At 40.1% G+C, this 15,020-nt stretch overlaps 1 protein-coding gene across 4 annotated transcripts in view; it reads right to left on the bottom strand.

Annotated features, from left to right (window-relative positions):
- Positions 1–2,028: 2,028 nt before the first annotated feature.
- The window catches only part of AMD1 (adenosylmethionine decarboxylase 1), a 33,963-nt gene continuing 20,971 nt past the window's right edge, over positions 2,029–15,020 (bottom strand). For 3 of the 4 annotated variants that reach the window (XM_075862277.1, XM_075862275.1, XM_075862276.1), the window contains 5 exons: positions 13,116–13,158; positions 8,072–8,216; positions 6,829–6,921; positions 6,600–6,755; positions 2,029–4,710 (listed from right to left, as the gene is read on the bottom strand). In XM_075862277.1, the coding sequence (XP_075718392.1) occupies positions 4,573–4,710; positions 6,600–6,755; positions 6,829–6,921; positions 8,072–8,216; positions 13,116–13,158 (575 nt within the window). In that variant the 3' untranslated portion in view covers positions 2,029–4,572. Of the gene's footprint in view, positions 4,711–5,087; positions 5,232–6,599; positions 6,756–6,828; positions 6,922–8,071; positions 8,217–13,115; positions 13,159–15,020 lie in introns of all 4 variants that reach the window. The other variant, XR_012883193.1, reaches the window with a different exon arrangement.

Raw genomic sequence — 15,020 nt, 5'->3', positions numbered from 1 at the left:
TAAAGCCTATATAGGCAAAAATTGGTAAAAAAAAAAATGCAGAATACAAGTCATAATAGCCAAACAAGTGTTTCTCATATACACACGTTAGAGTATTCTAAAGTCACCTTAACCCCTTAATTACCAGCCTATTTTAGACCTTAATGACCAGGCTATTTTTTACGTTTTTCCATCGTCGCATTCCAAGAGCTATAACGTTTATTTTTGCGTCGACATAGCTGTAGAAGGTCTTGTTTTTTGCGGGACAAGTTGTATTTTTTAATAGCACCATTTTGAGGTACATATTTATTGATTAACTTTTATGAACTTTTTTTGGGGGGGGAATAGAGAAAAAATCAGAAATTTCGCCACTCTTTTTTACGTCCTAAATCTACGCAGTTTACCGTGTGGTATAAAGAAAACAATAACTTTATTCAGCGGGTTGTTACGATTGCAACGATACCAAATTTGTATCGTTTTTGTATGTTTTACTACTTTTACACAGTAAAAACGCTTTTTTTTCAAAATTTTGTTTTTATGTCTCCATATTTGAAGAGCCGTAACGTTTTTTTTTTCGCCAACGCAGTTGTATGAGGGCTTTTTTTTGCAGGACGACTTGTAGTTTTTATTGGTACCATTTTGGAGTTGATGCGACTTTTTGATCACTTTTTAATCACATTTTTTTAAAGTCAGGACTCACAGAAAACAGCAATTTTTCGGTCGTTTTTTATGGCGTTCACCGTGCGGGTTAAGTAATGTAATAGCTTTATAGTCAAGGTTGTTACGGACGCGGCGATACCAAATGTGTAACTTTAACTTTATTTTGTTTTTTTAATAGTAAAGCAGTTTGTAAGGGGAAAAAGTTTTTTTTTTTTTTTTTAACGGAATTTTTTTTTTACTTTACAAGTCCCACTAGGGGACTTCACTATGCGATCCTCCGATCGCTATTATAATACACCAATATTTCTGTATTGCAGTGTATTACTTCCTGTCCGTTTAAAACGGACAGGCATCTGCTAGGTCATGCCTGCGGCATGATCTAGCAGGCATTCATTACAGGCAGACCTGGGGGCCTTTATTAGGCCCCCGGCTGCCATGGGAGACAGACACTCGGCGATCTTATTGCCGGGTGTGATGAGAGGGAGCTCCCTCCCTCTCTCCAAAACCACTCAGATGCGGTGCTCGCTATTGAGCACCGCATCTGAGGGGTTAAACGGGTGAGATCTATACAAATATCGATCTCACCCGGCAGAGCAGGGACGCCCCCAGCTACCTCTGGCAGCTGAGAGCAGGGAGATTTGACAGCTCCCTGCTGTTTACTTATTCCGATGCCGCAACGTAAAAACTCTATGGCATCGGAATAAGGCCTGTTAGTGACCGACGTAAAAACACTATGGGCCGGTCACTAACAGGTTAAAGATTAGGTACACTTTAAGATTCCAGGGCGTTGCGAGATGGCATAAAGGATGGGTGCAATGGGCTACACCCTGCAGTAAGCCAGAGTTGGTAGCTGAAATAGAAAATCAGGAGAGCAGAGACCTGACCCTTTATGGAAGCCTGGCCAAGTCACTACCAAAACAAATTGGAGGAGGCATGGCATCTGTTACGGGTATACCAGTTTCCAAGAAGAGCATGGTCTAGTTCTTTGCACAGGGATTACAGCCCTGGGGAAGCTTCTGATGCCATTGTCCATATATGGCAGCATATTCACCATGAAGATGAAAAATTAGAACGTACAAAAATGCTGCTCCTTCCATTAGGTTAGGCTGCTCACAGTGGATCAGACACTGTAAATCAGTAAATTAAATAAATTTAATGTTGGATTAACAAATCTGAGTGTTTCCTAGTTATCTACGAAGTAGATTAAATAGGCTGACATCCAATTTGGCTGGGAATGTCAATTGGCGCTGTGTTTGCAGACTCTTAAACGGCATACATGACCAGAGGAACGCCAAGAGTCCATCGCAATGACTGATACAGATGAGTTTTCCTATTGTAGGAGGTAATGTGCTATTTAAGCGGCATCCTTGGATAACAGACAAAAGACCACATGATTTAAGCATTTTTATTGAAGCATTTAGGTCTGAGGTACAGATATTTTCAGTACAGTTCAATTAACCAAAGCCTAATAATGTAGAGAAATGTTATTTATTATTTTCCTCATCTCATTGAACTAGAGAACCTAAAAATGCAATTAACTCTCCCATCATTTCCAAGCAGGTCATCTGTATATATTACTATACTTATTGTAAGGTATTTTATAGGCATGATTTAGACATAAGAGGTAGTCTACAATTGACCAACATAACCTGTTCCTCCCACTCATCAAGAATGGCCCCTGGGTAAAAAAGAGTGGCAAGTACCCAATACAGCTCAGCCTCATTTAAAAACTTAAGCCTTGACAGAGGCTTTCAAGGATCAGGTTATATTAAAACAATAGTGGACAGCCACGATTTTAAAGATTGGTCCAACAAAAAAAAATAATTAAAAAAATACAAAAAAAAAGCACCAATTGTACTACAGGTGCTCAAACGCTAATCAAGTGAGGAAAGGTTATCTTCTTGAAAGAAGCTTCACGTTTACAAATGCATAAAAGCACAAGTTCACTTTTGTTGAGATTTTCTGCCTGCCGTTTAATCTTCTGATAGTAGCTCCTAAGCATCTGGTGGCACTTATTTTCACAGAATGTGTTCTTAAACCTTACTGAGAAAAAACAAATCCACTCTTCTGTAATCAATCAAGATAACTTGCAAACCGCTGCTGTGCAGTTTCCACTCAGAACCCCCTATTATTCTAAATGTTCTGATAACTCCTTGTCCAAAACAGAATTCCTGGTGACCACGCAGTCTATACAAATGATACAATGGAGCAGATTTATGTATTTATGGCAGATTTCTGTTAATACAGTGAAAAATATGGCATTTGGGCTGTACACCATATTTAGAAGGCCCATGCACCAGTTTTTTGTTGTTTTTTTTAAACACGTATGTATTAATAAGTAGGCGCGGCATAGGAGTTGCAACGAACTTGCCTCGTTCTTGAAAGTTCTCAAACACGTTCTAAACAGGAAAGTATTAGAAAACCCCTAAGAGTGTTGTTTAGGAATCGGTCGTACAGTCTGCAGCGAACCGGTCGTATGGTGCACCAGTATGAGTTTCTCTCACTTAATTTCTGTGGTCATCTGTAGAAGATGTAGTATTCCCTATGTGTTATGACCAGCACAGGCTTCAGATGCAGTCTAAAAATAAAACAAAAAAAAAAAAAAAGAGGCCACAAGAGGAATACCAGAACAGTGCCATTTGCCAAAAACCGAATTTACAGTTTGTCATCAGTGCGGAGGATCAACAATCAGAATTTTAAAATGGTATTTGCCGATTCTCTGCAGAAGTTATGCTTTAATAGGACATAAAATGTCCCAGGGCATCGATTTTAAACCAAGCATAATTTAACACTATAAAAAGTGTTTTATATAAATATGTAAGGTATTATGAAGCAACATATCCAGAAAGGATACAAATAGACAAGGATAATAGCAACAATAGGTATTTCAGAGTTCCAAATGATAACTCAAATTTCCAGAAGCCTGTACTATACATCATGATTGAACATTAGTAGGACAAGTACAGTCACAGCTTCTCACCAGCTCTCCAGTTTATGATATAACCTACATATGGTAAAAAAAGAACTACCACACAATTACACAAGGGAGAGCAGATGAGGTCACAGCACTGTCAAATACAGAATAGTAGTCATGCACAATGTCACAGGGATTACAAGATGAAAAGGGAATTTTGTTTGAGGGGAGACCTGGCATGTTTACAGCATATTGCTCACACACACAATCAGAACTGGCAGTTACCCACAGAAAGATCCAGGATAATGGCACAACACGTCAGTGCACTCAGACAGCATTGGCTCCAAGTCACCTGCAACCAATTCTAATGCACAGTAAACAAATCAGCATCTAAATAGGGAAACTTAACAGAGAACGCATTATCAAAAGTCTGAAACAAAGCAGAGAATAAAAAATAAAAATAAAAGGTCAATCATCAACATAATCCAAAATTAGACAGGCTTTTCTAATCTATGTGCAATATAAATTTTATTTGTGAAAAAGAAATTCCATATAGCCAGAAAATATGGTCCAGTGATGGAACGGCACACATGTAATCCTGTAGTTCACAAAGCATTGTAATGACCGTACGACATGAGCTAGTGTGGACGAAAACCTTGTCTGTGTGGAATTTTTGGTGAAACCTGTAGAAAAACTATGCTGTGGGTTGACCTAGGTGCATTGTTACAATTATTATAGAATCTAGTACTGTATGTGTTTACCTTTTCTACATGCACTTCAATTTCACAGCAAGAGTGGCATTGAATATCTACACACAGGAGAGAGCATTCATGCAATTTATCTAACTCCTTGATATAATAATGGATACAATTCAAACTCCTACTAGGATTATATTCAGGGCTTCCTGTAACTAGAATGTGATGGTAGTGGAAAACATGGGCCCTGACGACATTAGCTAGCAAGCACCCACCACCACTTTCATTCAATTTCTTTTTGCGTTTTTTCCTCATTTTTCCTAATCAACTCTGCTGCAGCTGAATCTTTGCAAAACTGGTAAAAACAAAATTATAATTGTTGAACTGAGCGAACTGGCGATCAAGTTGCTTGAAGCCTTCAATCTTCTGAGCACAAGTGAATGCTGTGCGACATTTGGAACTCTAAAAACAAAGAATTGAGAGTTTGTAAGAAAAGGTCACGTAAGCACAAACTATATATAGTGGTCCCACAGGTTACAATATTTTCAAAAATAAGTATTTTGTGGGCCAAAATTTTAAACCACACCCAACGCTGCAGACCGTGCCAATATGTGGTGAATGCTATTGGCTAGAAAACCCACCCAATCAGCCAGGGCATTTAACTGGTAAAACACCTGTGAATCAGATCACATTGGGGCAAGTAAAGCCAATTAGTGGGCACTATATTACTTATGTAAATACACTGATTGGCTGTCTACTTGTGCCAGGATGGCTAGATCTTATTTTCACTGTACACAGACCCCTGAAGAAGCCTCTTCTCCGCAACACAGAAGACTCACCAGCAGACTTGCTTGATCTGCATTTACTTGCTTATATTTCATTCTTTATTATTGTGTTGCTTTTTTTAGGGCTTTGGAACCAATTACAAGTTCTTCATGGATTTATTGTATCAAGTTACAATATTTCAGGTTACAATGGTTATCCTGGAATAAATTAAATATTGTAACTTAAAGTAGTGCTGTATACTACTAAAATGCAGCTACAAGCCATTCAGTTATACATATAAATGACAGCACTATTGTCTTAAATCCTTAACGACGAAGGACGGATATATCCGTCCTATGCAGGAGCTAGTTCCCGCATAAGGACAGATATATCCGTCCTCTGAAGCACGCTCCGATTCCGGCAGTTTAACACATAAGTTGCCGCTGTCAATCGCGACAGCGGCATCTAATGTGTTTGACAGAGGGAGGGAGCTCCCTCTGTCACCCCCGCAATGAAATTGCAGGGCGCCGTCGGATTTCCATGGCAGCCGGGGGCCTAACAAAGGCCCCCAGGTCTGCCTTCAGCAACTGCTTATTAGGCCATGTTTTAAACGGACAGGCAATAATGTTTTGGTATACCAAGTATAGCAAAGCATTGTATCTGTGATCTAAAGATCGCATAGTAAAGTGCCCTAGAGGGACCAAAAAAAACCCAAAAAAAAAAACTTTCCCCAAAAAGCGGTTTTATTTAGTAAAAGTGTCAAAACATATGGTATCGCCGCGATCGTAATGACAAGAATAAAATTTACACATTAAACCACCAGATTACAGCATCCAAAAAAACAGCTAAATTCATTCCCATTCCCCCCATAAAAAATAGAAAAGTTAATCAATGAGTCCCATGAACCCCATAATAGTACTAATGAAAACTACACCTTGCCCCGTAAAAATTAAGCCCACATTGACTGAAAAATAAAAGTTACGGCTCTGAAATGCGGCGATGCATAAACAAGTAAATTATTTTCTAAAAGGGTTTTTTTTATTGTGCAAACGTGGGAAAACTTATAAAACCTTTACATATTTGGTATCCCCGTGACCGTGCCGACTCATAGAATAAAAGGTAACATGTTAATTACGCTGCATAGTAAACGGCGTAGATTTATGTGTAAATCAAGGCTGGAATAGCTGCTTATATTCCAGTCTCTCCTAAAATAAAGTTAATAAAAGTTAGTTATATTATATGCCTCCAAAAATGGTGCAATTGCAAAATACAACTTGTCCCACAAAAAAAAACAACCCTTATACAGCTATGTCAACGGAATAAAATAAAAAAGTTACGACTGTTGGAATGCAACCGTGAGAAAACAAAATAATCCTTGGTCATGAACGTGCAAAATGGCCTGGTCATTAAGGGGTTAAAGTGAAATCCACCTCTAAACAGATCTGTTATTACGTGCTGCCCCCTTACTTAGCAAGTATTATACCAACTAAAACGCATTGGGGGAACATAGTGAGAAAATTCGCAATTGTATCCAATGATCATAACCAAGATTAAATATTCACAAAAAAGAAGCTAAACAACATTACCTGATTAACAAAAAGGGTGGTCACAAATTTCCTTGGCTTGAAAATATCCACAACTTTACTAATGAGGTCCTCATAAGTAGTTTGCGATACATTCGTTTCAAAGCTAACATAAGAAAATTCTGGCTCTGGAGTGATGTGAATGGTCCAGTAAGTTCCCTTAGAAGAAAAACAACACCATAAACTACAAGTCGGAAATAAAACCAAATACTGCACTATGAAAAATACTTACATCTGATTTCATCCCATTCATTGAATAACCACAAGGACTGAACATTGTAGCATCAATGACAGAACCTGGTATCAGGTCACGAATTCCACTCATCTAAAAGAAAACCCGTTAATCAAATTAGCTTAAATACATGATAAATTGGAATATGGTTAATAATACCGTACATTGTACTATGGTACATTACAAACAGTTGCGGCCGGACAGTAAGATTACTACTTCCGGTCGCGGCTTCCGGACTTGTGCACATGGAACAGCGGCAGCAGACGGAGCGGATGGACCGGCGGCGACTGGAGCAGGTAAGGGATTTCTATGTATGTTTGTGTTTCAGTGTGTTTTACTAGTGTATGTAAACCTTCTACACTGTGTGTTAGCTCAAAAAATGGCAACACACAGTGTAGGTTAGACAGTTCAAACCCCTCGTTTCTCCCGGCACTAGCCAGGATAAAGGAGGGGGGGATGCTGAGAGCTCACTAGAGCGAGGGCTTTTTACCAAATTTTGCAGCATAAAGCAATGTGGTTGCTTTATCACATGCAATGCTGCAATTTTGGGAATGACTCCATCTAGTGACCAGCAATGGGAAATATTATAAATTAGAATCCAATTGAATCCAATTTATAATATTTCCTGACTCGTGAAAAAAAAAAAAAAATTTGAACAATGTTTAATCACCTATACACTAATTGTTTAACTAAAAAAAAAAATACATGTTTTGCTGGCAACACATTCCCTTTAAAGGAACAGTGTAACCACAAAAAAAAATTTCATGTCAGTTTAATGTTAGTGTTTTATTAAAAACGTTTATTTATTTGTGTGTTACTTTTTTCTATTTTTTCAATTTTTCTTCCCTATGGGGGCTGCCATTTTTTTTCTCCATTTCTGTATGTGTCGATTAACGACACATACAGACATGGAATACGACAGCCACAGTCCCATAGGGACTGCGAACGGGTCCCGTCCCATCCACTTCTGTGTACGCCGTCTGTGTGGGAACTGCGCACTACAAGTCGTATAAATAGTATTATTCCTCATGTACACAAATATGACAACTTATTCTGAAAATCCACCTGAAAAGTTAGGAATGCATTAACTATATTGCAAAAAGAAAAAATTACCAGGTCCCCAAATAAATTAATTTTATTAAAATTTTAAAAACAGTAAAAAGCATAAATTGCACACTTAATCTTAAAGCAAGTTTACTGGCAGCAAATGTTTAAAAAAACTTATTTTTACATATTAACTTACACGAGTGACATCATTTGCAGTAACACCATCTTTCATGTAGAACTGGTCCATGATCTCTGGGTCAAGCTCACTCATTAAAATTTCCAGTGTCTGATCTGGCTGGTTGATGACAAACCCATCTGGAACATCCAGAGTATACAAATACCTACAAATAGAAACAGAAATATTGCAAAGTGGTGATTATAAAAAGCTGCCACCAAGCTCGTACTTAAACTAACCAATATTAACCCTTTCTGGACTAAGCAATTTGTTTTTTCCATTTTCACTCCCAGCCTTCCAAGAGCCATAACTTATTTTTCTGTCAATGGAGTGGTGTGAAGGCTTTTTTGTGTGAGGAGTTGCAGTTTCTATTGGAGCTATTTAAACTTCAATATAATGTACTGGGAAACAAAATTTGTGGACTAGAATTAAGAAAAAAATTGCAATTCCTACACTAGTTTTTGGGTTGTTTTTACAGCTTTCACCATGCAGTAAAAATTACAACTTTATTCTGCGCTCAATGCGGTTACAGGGATACCAAATTTATAGTTATTTTTTAATATTTTACTACTTTTACAAAGAAAAAACTATGTTAAACAATATGGCACCGCATTCTGAGAGTCAAAATGTTTTAATTTTTTTGTCCATTGAGTGGTGTGAGGGCTTATTTTTTGCAGGACAAGCTGTAGTTTTTATTTGTACCCTTGCTGGTATTTACAACTTTGATACCTTACTTTTTTTTTTTTGCGCTAAGGTGACCAAAAATCAGCAATTCTGGTTTTATTTTTTGGTGCTCAAATATTGTATTGGAATTTGGACTTTCATAGGTGCGGTGATGCCAATTTTGTTTATTTTTTTACATTACTTTAGAAGAATGGGAAAAGGGGGATTTTTGAACAAAGAGAACCTTTCACATCCCCAAACATATGCAGCATGTTATAGGAAAGGCTTCAACAACCGTTTCACGTAAAATTATTTTTCTAACTCCCTCGGTTATTTACATATCGGTGCTGTTATATTTGGCACCCGATATGTAAAGAAGCCCATGAACAGTCAATGTTTCTAACCAACTAAAAGGCAAGGGGGCGTGAGGTCTTCACTCTGACACTGTCCAATCAGCTGCGGACAGTGTCAGGGCAGGTAGCGCTGTGTTCCCTCCCACGAGAACACACACAGACTTGGTGTTTGTGCGAAGCAGAGACCAGGGGGAGAAGCAGAGACCAGGGGGAGAAGCAGAGACCAGGGGGAGAAGCAGAGACCAGGGGGAGAAGCAGAGACCAGGGGGAGAAGCAGAGACCAGGGGGAGAAGCAGAGACCAGGGGGAGAAGCAGAGACCAGGGGGAGAAGCAGAGACCAGGGGGAGAAGCAGAGACCAGGGGGAGAAGCAGAGACCAGGGGGAGAAGCAGAGACCAGGGGGAGAAGCAGAGACCAGGGGGAGAAGCAGAGACCAGGGGGAGAAGCAGAGACCAGGGGGAGATCTACTTACATCCGTCGATGTGCGCGTGAACGGCCGTACATGCACGCGTTCATGCCCACGCTATCTGCAGCACAACCACCAAGTCTGTGTGTGTTCTCGCGGGAGAGAAAAGCGCTAGCCGCCCTGACACTGTCCACAGCTGATTAGACAGTGTCAGAGCGGAGACTTCACGCACCCTTGCCTTTTAGTTAGTTAGAAACACTCCGGTGACTGTTCAGGGGCTTATTTACATATCGGGCGCCAAATATAACGGCACCGATATGTAAACAACGGAGGGAGTTAGAATAATAATTTTACTTGAGACCGGGTTTGTGAAGCCTTTCCTAGAACATGCTGCACATGTTTGGGGAGGTGAAAGGTTCTCTAAGTTTACAGTAGTGTACAAAAAATAAAAAAATTATTTTATTAGCTCCCCTAGGGGATTTGAACCAGTGATCACTAGATCGCTGGTACAATACACTGCAATACCAATGTGTCGCAATGCATTGTAATATTTATAGGCTCCTGCCAGAGGCAGGGCTTAACAGAGGCAGAAAGAATGCAGACCTGGCCGTTAGTGGCAGTTATAATACAAAGCCGACACCCGCAGCATATGAAGCGGGCTGAGCGCATGAGCGAGCCCGCCTCATATTCATCCCCCGCACTAGGACGTGCAGTTACATCCTGGTGTGTAAAGGGGTTAAGAAAAAATAAATGACACCCTCTTTCATGTGTCAGACAGACATATGGAGTTCTAAAGCAGTTCACCAGTATGCAGGCTCTGTGCTTGGCAGTTTCTCACTGCCATAAACTTTGTATTGATTGGCAGGGCATACAGCATGTCGGCGGAAAAATAAAAACGTTATACTTTTAGAATATGGCAACAAAAACAAACTTCTTATTGTGCAACAGTATATCAATTTTATATTGCTGTAATCATAACGACCCACAGGATAAAGTTACCGTATTTTTCAGGCTATAAGACAGTCGGCAGTCAAGGTACCTGGCAGCGCCGGGCTGCCTGATCGCTCCTTACTCAACCCCTTCCCTACCCATGATGTGCCAACACATCATGGCGCAGAGAGGGAATGATTTATGAAGCGGGCGCACGCACTGAGCCAGCTCCTGTCCGCTTCTGACACGCTGCTTTAAAGAGGCTCTGTCACCAGATTCTCAAATCCCCATCTCCTATTGCATGTGATCGGCGCTGCAATGTAGATAACAGCAAACTTTTTTTGTTTTTAAAACGTTCATTTTCGGCCAAGTTATGAGCTATTTTATATATATATGCAAATGAGGTTTGAAATAGACAATTGGGCATTTTTTTTTCCGTTATGTCCAACTGGGTGTGTATTGTGTTTTTAACTGGGCGTGTTTACGTGTATGACGCTGACCAATCAGTGACCAGTCATCGTCATACACTCATCTCCATTCATTTACACAGCAGCGATGTGCAGCCACATACACAGAGATTAACGTTAATCAAGTGTCCTGATAATGAATACACATGAAATCCAGCCTGGACGTCATGTGTAATCAGAATCCTGACTCTTCCTTGAGATTTCCAGCAAGGGAAACAAAATCTCGTTTACCTCCGTAATCTCGCGAGATTACGCGTGGCTTGCTGGACTCTCTCAGAAAAGAGTCAGAAGTGTCAGGATTCTGAATACACATGACGTCCAGGCTGGAGGTCATGTGTATTCATTATCAGGACACTTGATTAACGTTAATCTGTTTATGTGGCGGCACATCGCTGCTGTGTAAATGAATGTAGAGGATCCCTGACTGGTCACTGATTGGTCAGCGTCATACACGTAAACACGCCCAGTTAAAAACACAATACACGCCCAGTTGGACATAAAGAAAAAAAACGCCAAATTGTCCATTTCAAAGCTCATTTGCATATATATATATATATATATATATATATATATATATATATATATAAAATAGCTCATAACTTGGCCAAAAATGAACGTTTTTTTAAAAAAAACAACAACTTTACTGTTATCTACATTGCAGCGCCAATCACATGCAATAGGAGTTAGGGATTTGAGAATCTGGTGACAGCCTCTTTAACTGCCAGGAACTGTTACTGGCCGTTTAACTAGTTAAATGCCGCAGTCAATAGTGACTGCGGCATTTATAGTGGTTATCCCATGAAGGACATTTATGACATATGCACAGGGACCCGCATCTATCTCTAGAACGGGTCCCCCTAAACCCTGTTCTATCTTACCCGGCTGCTCTGTCTTCCGGCCACTTCACTTCCTGGTCGAGTTACGCAAACAGCGTAACTCGCTGAGCTACTCCGTTTCCGTAACACATATACAACAGAATAGTAGTTATGGAAATAGCAAGTTATGCTATTTCCATATCTCATCCATGTATTGTACCAGCGATCTAATGATTGCTGGTTCAAGTCCCCTAGGGGAACTACTATAATTTTTAAAAAAAAAGTTCTCAGGAGTGTAATTGTTTTTTTAAAAGTTATAAAAATAAAAAATGTTTACCATTTCTCCAAGCACAATGTACAAATAAAAAAAAATTATATCGCTGCGGCCATAAAAGTCTGAAACTATTACAATATAGCATTTTTTGACTCTGAACGGCGTAAAAAAAAAAATTTTAGGCCCCATGCACACGAACGTGTTTTTGCGTCCGCAATTCCCCCGCAAATCCACGGGAGAATTGCGGACCCATTCATTTCTATGGGCCCATACACACTATCCGTGTTTTCACGGGTCTCTGCATGTCCGCAAATCCGTGCCGCAGAAACTCAGGACATGCCTTATTACGGCCCGCAAATTCGATGCAGACATGCCCATAGAAGCCAATGGGCCCGTGGAAAATGCGGGTACACCTCCGTGTGTCAACCGCAGTTGGCGGAAGTGTTGCTAGGCGACGACCGGGAATGAGTTCTGTCGTCATCCTGTTTTACCTAGGCTTTTTTTTTTTTATCCGCATTTTGCGGATTACATACGGATGAACTGCGGAGGACATTTCACGGAACACGGTCCTGGAATTTGCGGACCAGAAAAACATCTTTGTTTTTTGGTCACCAGAGCACTAAAAAGACTGAAATAGTGATAAAAAAAAACCACAAACTTATGTACCAAAAAAATGGTGCTAATAAATCTAATAAAAACTACAGCTCGTCCCGCAAAAAATAAGCCCTCACACCGCTCAAAAAAATATAAGTTACGGTTCTCAGAATGTGGTGAAACTGAAGAATTTTTTTAACCAATAGTTTTTTCTTTGTAAAAGTAGTAAAATATGAATTTTTTCCCTATTTTCTGTGGAATAAAACCTGGGTGCCTCTTAGTCCAAAAAATACGGTATGTTATTTATACCACCCTGTAAACAGCAAATTTAGGATGCAAAAAAATAAATTGGCGTTTTTTCCCCTCAAAAAAAGTAAATTAAAATGTTAAATAAAAAAAAATAAGTGTTTATGAAATGCGACAATAGTGAAAAATAAAAATAAAAAAATAAAACAAAAAACAAACATCTCTTAATTAAGGCCCAAAATAAAATGGGTAAAGAAATGATTGTACTGAGACATTTCAAAACATAAAACAAATTTTTCTATTGGGGTGCATACTCACCAGCAATCAGAATTCATGCGCCCCATGCAATAAGCTGCACCATCTGAAAAGAGGAAACAAAATATTTAATACACGGACCTTCCCTCTAGTGGCTTATTAACAAGCTACCAATTAAATGAATCAACCATAGAAATGAATAAGAGGGAAAAAAAATAAAAATAGCTATCAGCCTGCTTGCTCATCAAACAATGTCTGGCAGAAATTCAGCAAAGGACCTCCTGAATGTATCAGAAAAGACTTGGGCTACCTTTGCAGTCACAGCAGCAGGGGGTTAAGTCTGTTGCAGCAAGTTGCTAACCAGTACTTAAAGAGGCTCTGTCACCAGATTTTGCAACCCCTATCTCCTATTGCAGCAGATCGGCGCTGCAATGTAGATTACAGTAACGTTTTTATTTAAAGAAAAACGAGCATTTTTGGCCAAGTTATGACCATTTTTGTAGTTATGCAAATGAGGCTTGCAAAAGTCCAAGTGGGTGTGTTTAAAAGTAAAAGTCCAAGTGGGCGTGTATTATGTGCGTACATCGGGGCGTTTTTAATACTTTCACTAGCTGGGCGCTCTGAAGAGAAGTATCATCCTCTTCTCTTCAGAACGCCCAGCTTCTGACAGTGCAGATCTGTGACGTCACTCACAGGTCCTGCATCGTGTCAGACGAGCGAGGACACATCGGCACCAGAGGCTACAGTTGATTCTGCAGCAGCATTTGCAGGTAAGATCGACTTACCTGCAAACGCTGATGCTGCTGCAGAATCAACTGTAGCCTCTGGTGCCGATGTGGCCGTCACGATGCAGGACCTGTGAGTGACGTCACAGATCTGCACTGTCAGAAGCTGGGCGTTCTGAAGAGAAGAGGATGATACTTCTCTTCAGAGCGCCCAGCTAGTAAAAGTATTAAAAACGCCCCGATGTACGCACATAATACACGCCCACTTGGACTTTTACTTTTAAACACACCCACTTGGACTTTTGCAAGCCTCATTTGCATAACTACAAAAATGGTCATAACTTGACCAAAAATACTCGTTTTTTAAAAATAAAACCCTTACTGTAATCTACATTGCAGCGCCTATCTGCTGCAATAGCAGATAGGGGTTGCAAAATCTGGTGACAGAGCCTCTTTAACACCAAACTTTGGGTCAGTTCACACGTTGCATAAATACTGAAGAATTTCCACAACAGAATTCATTGCAGAAAATCTGCAGTAAATACAGTAGCAGCAAAAGGATGAGATAAAACAAATCTCATGCGCACGCTGTGTAAACACTGAGCGGAAAAAATGCTCCGAAATTGACCTACGGTGCGAAATTGTATTCCGCAGCATGTCAATTATATTTGCCTAAAAGCTGCTTATGTGTTGCGCTTTTCCCCATTGAATTCAATGGGGAAGTAAAAACCACAATAGCAGCTGTTGCATTTTTTTGCGGCGGGTTAGCAGCGATTCCGCCGCAAAAACGCCACTGCGAAAAAAAAAATCAAAAAATCTTGTACTTGCCCAGGAGTCTGTTTCTTCCTCCAGGCTGGCCCCCTGGGATGACATTTCATCCCATGTGACACCTACAGCCAATCGCAAGTTGTAGCGGCGGTCACATGGGATGAAACGTCATACCAAGAGGCCGGCCTTTATGAAGTCAGAGCACCAGCCTCCTGTGATGAAGCTTCATCCCAGGAGGCCGGAATAGTGGCAAACCAGACTAGTATCAGGCCGGCTGGTGCTGCAGTTTTCAGCAGCAGACATTCCAGGCAAAAAACTGCACCACAGTTTGGTGCGGTTTTTCGCCCGGAATTCCCTGCGGCCACAGGGCGGATATGCTGCGTGCTTTTGCGCAGCGTATCCGCCCCGAGTGAACTCAGGCTTATTGTGCACATTGAGTAATCACGATTTATATTTCTTCTCCTTAGGTAGCAAT

Source organism: Rhinoderma darwinii, chromosome 4 (assembly GCF_050947455.1).
Source record: "Rhinoderma darwinii isolate aRhiDar2 chromosome 4, aRhiDar2.hap1, whole genome shotgun sequence".
Taxonomy (NCBI): domain Eukaryota; kingdom Metazoa; phylum Chordata; class Amphibia; order Anura; family Rhinodermatidae; genus Rhinoderma; species Rhinoderma darwinii.
This window is presented reverse-complemented; position numbering and strand designations above follow the sequence as displayed.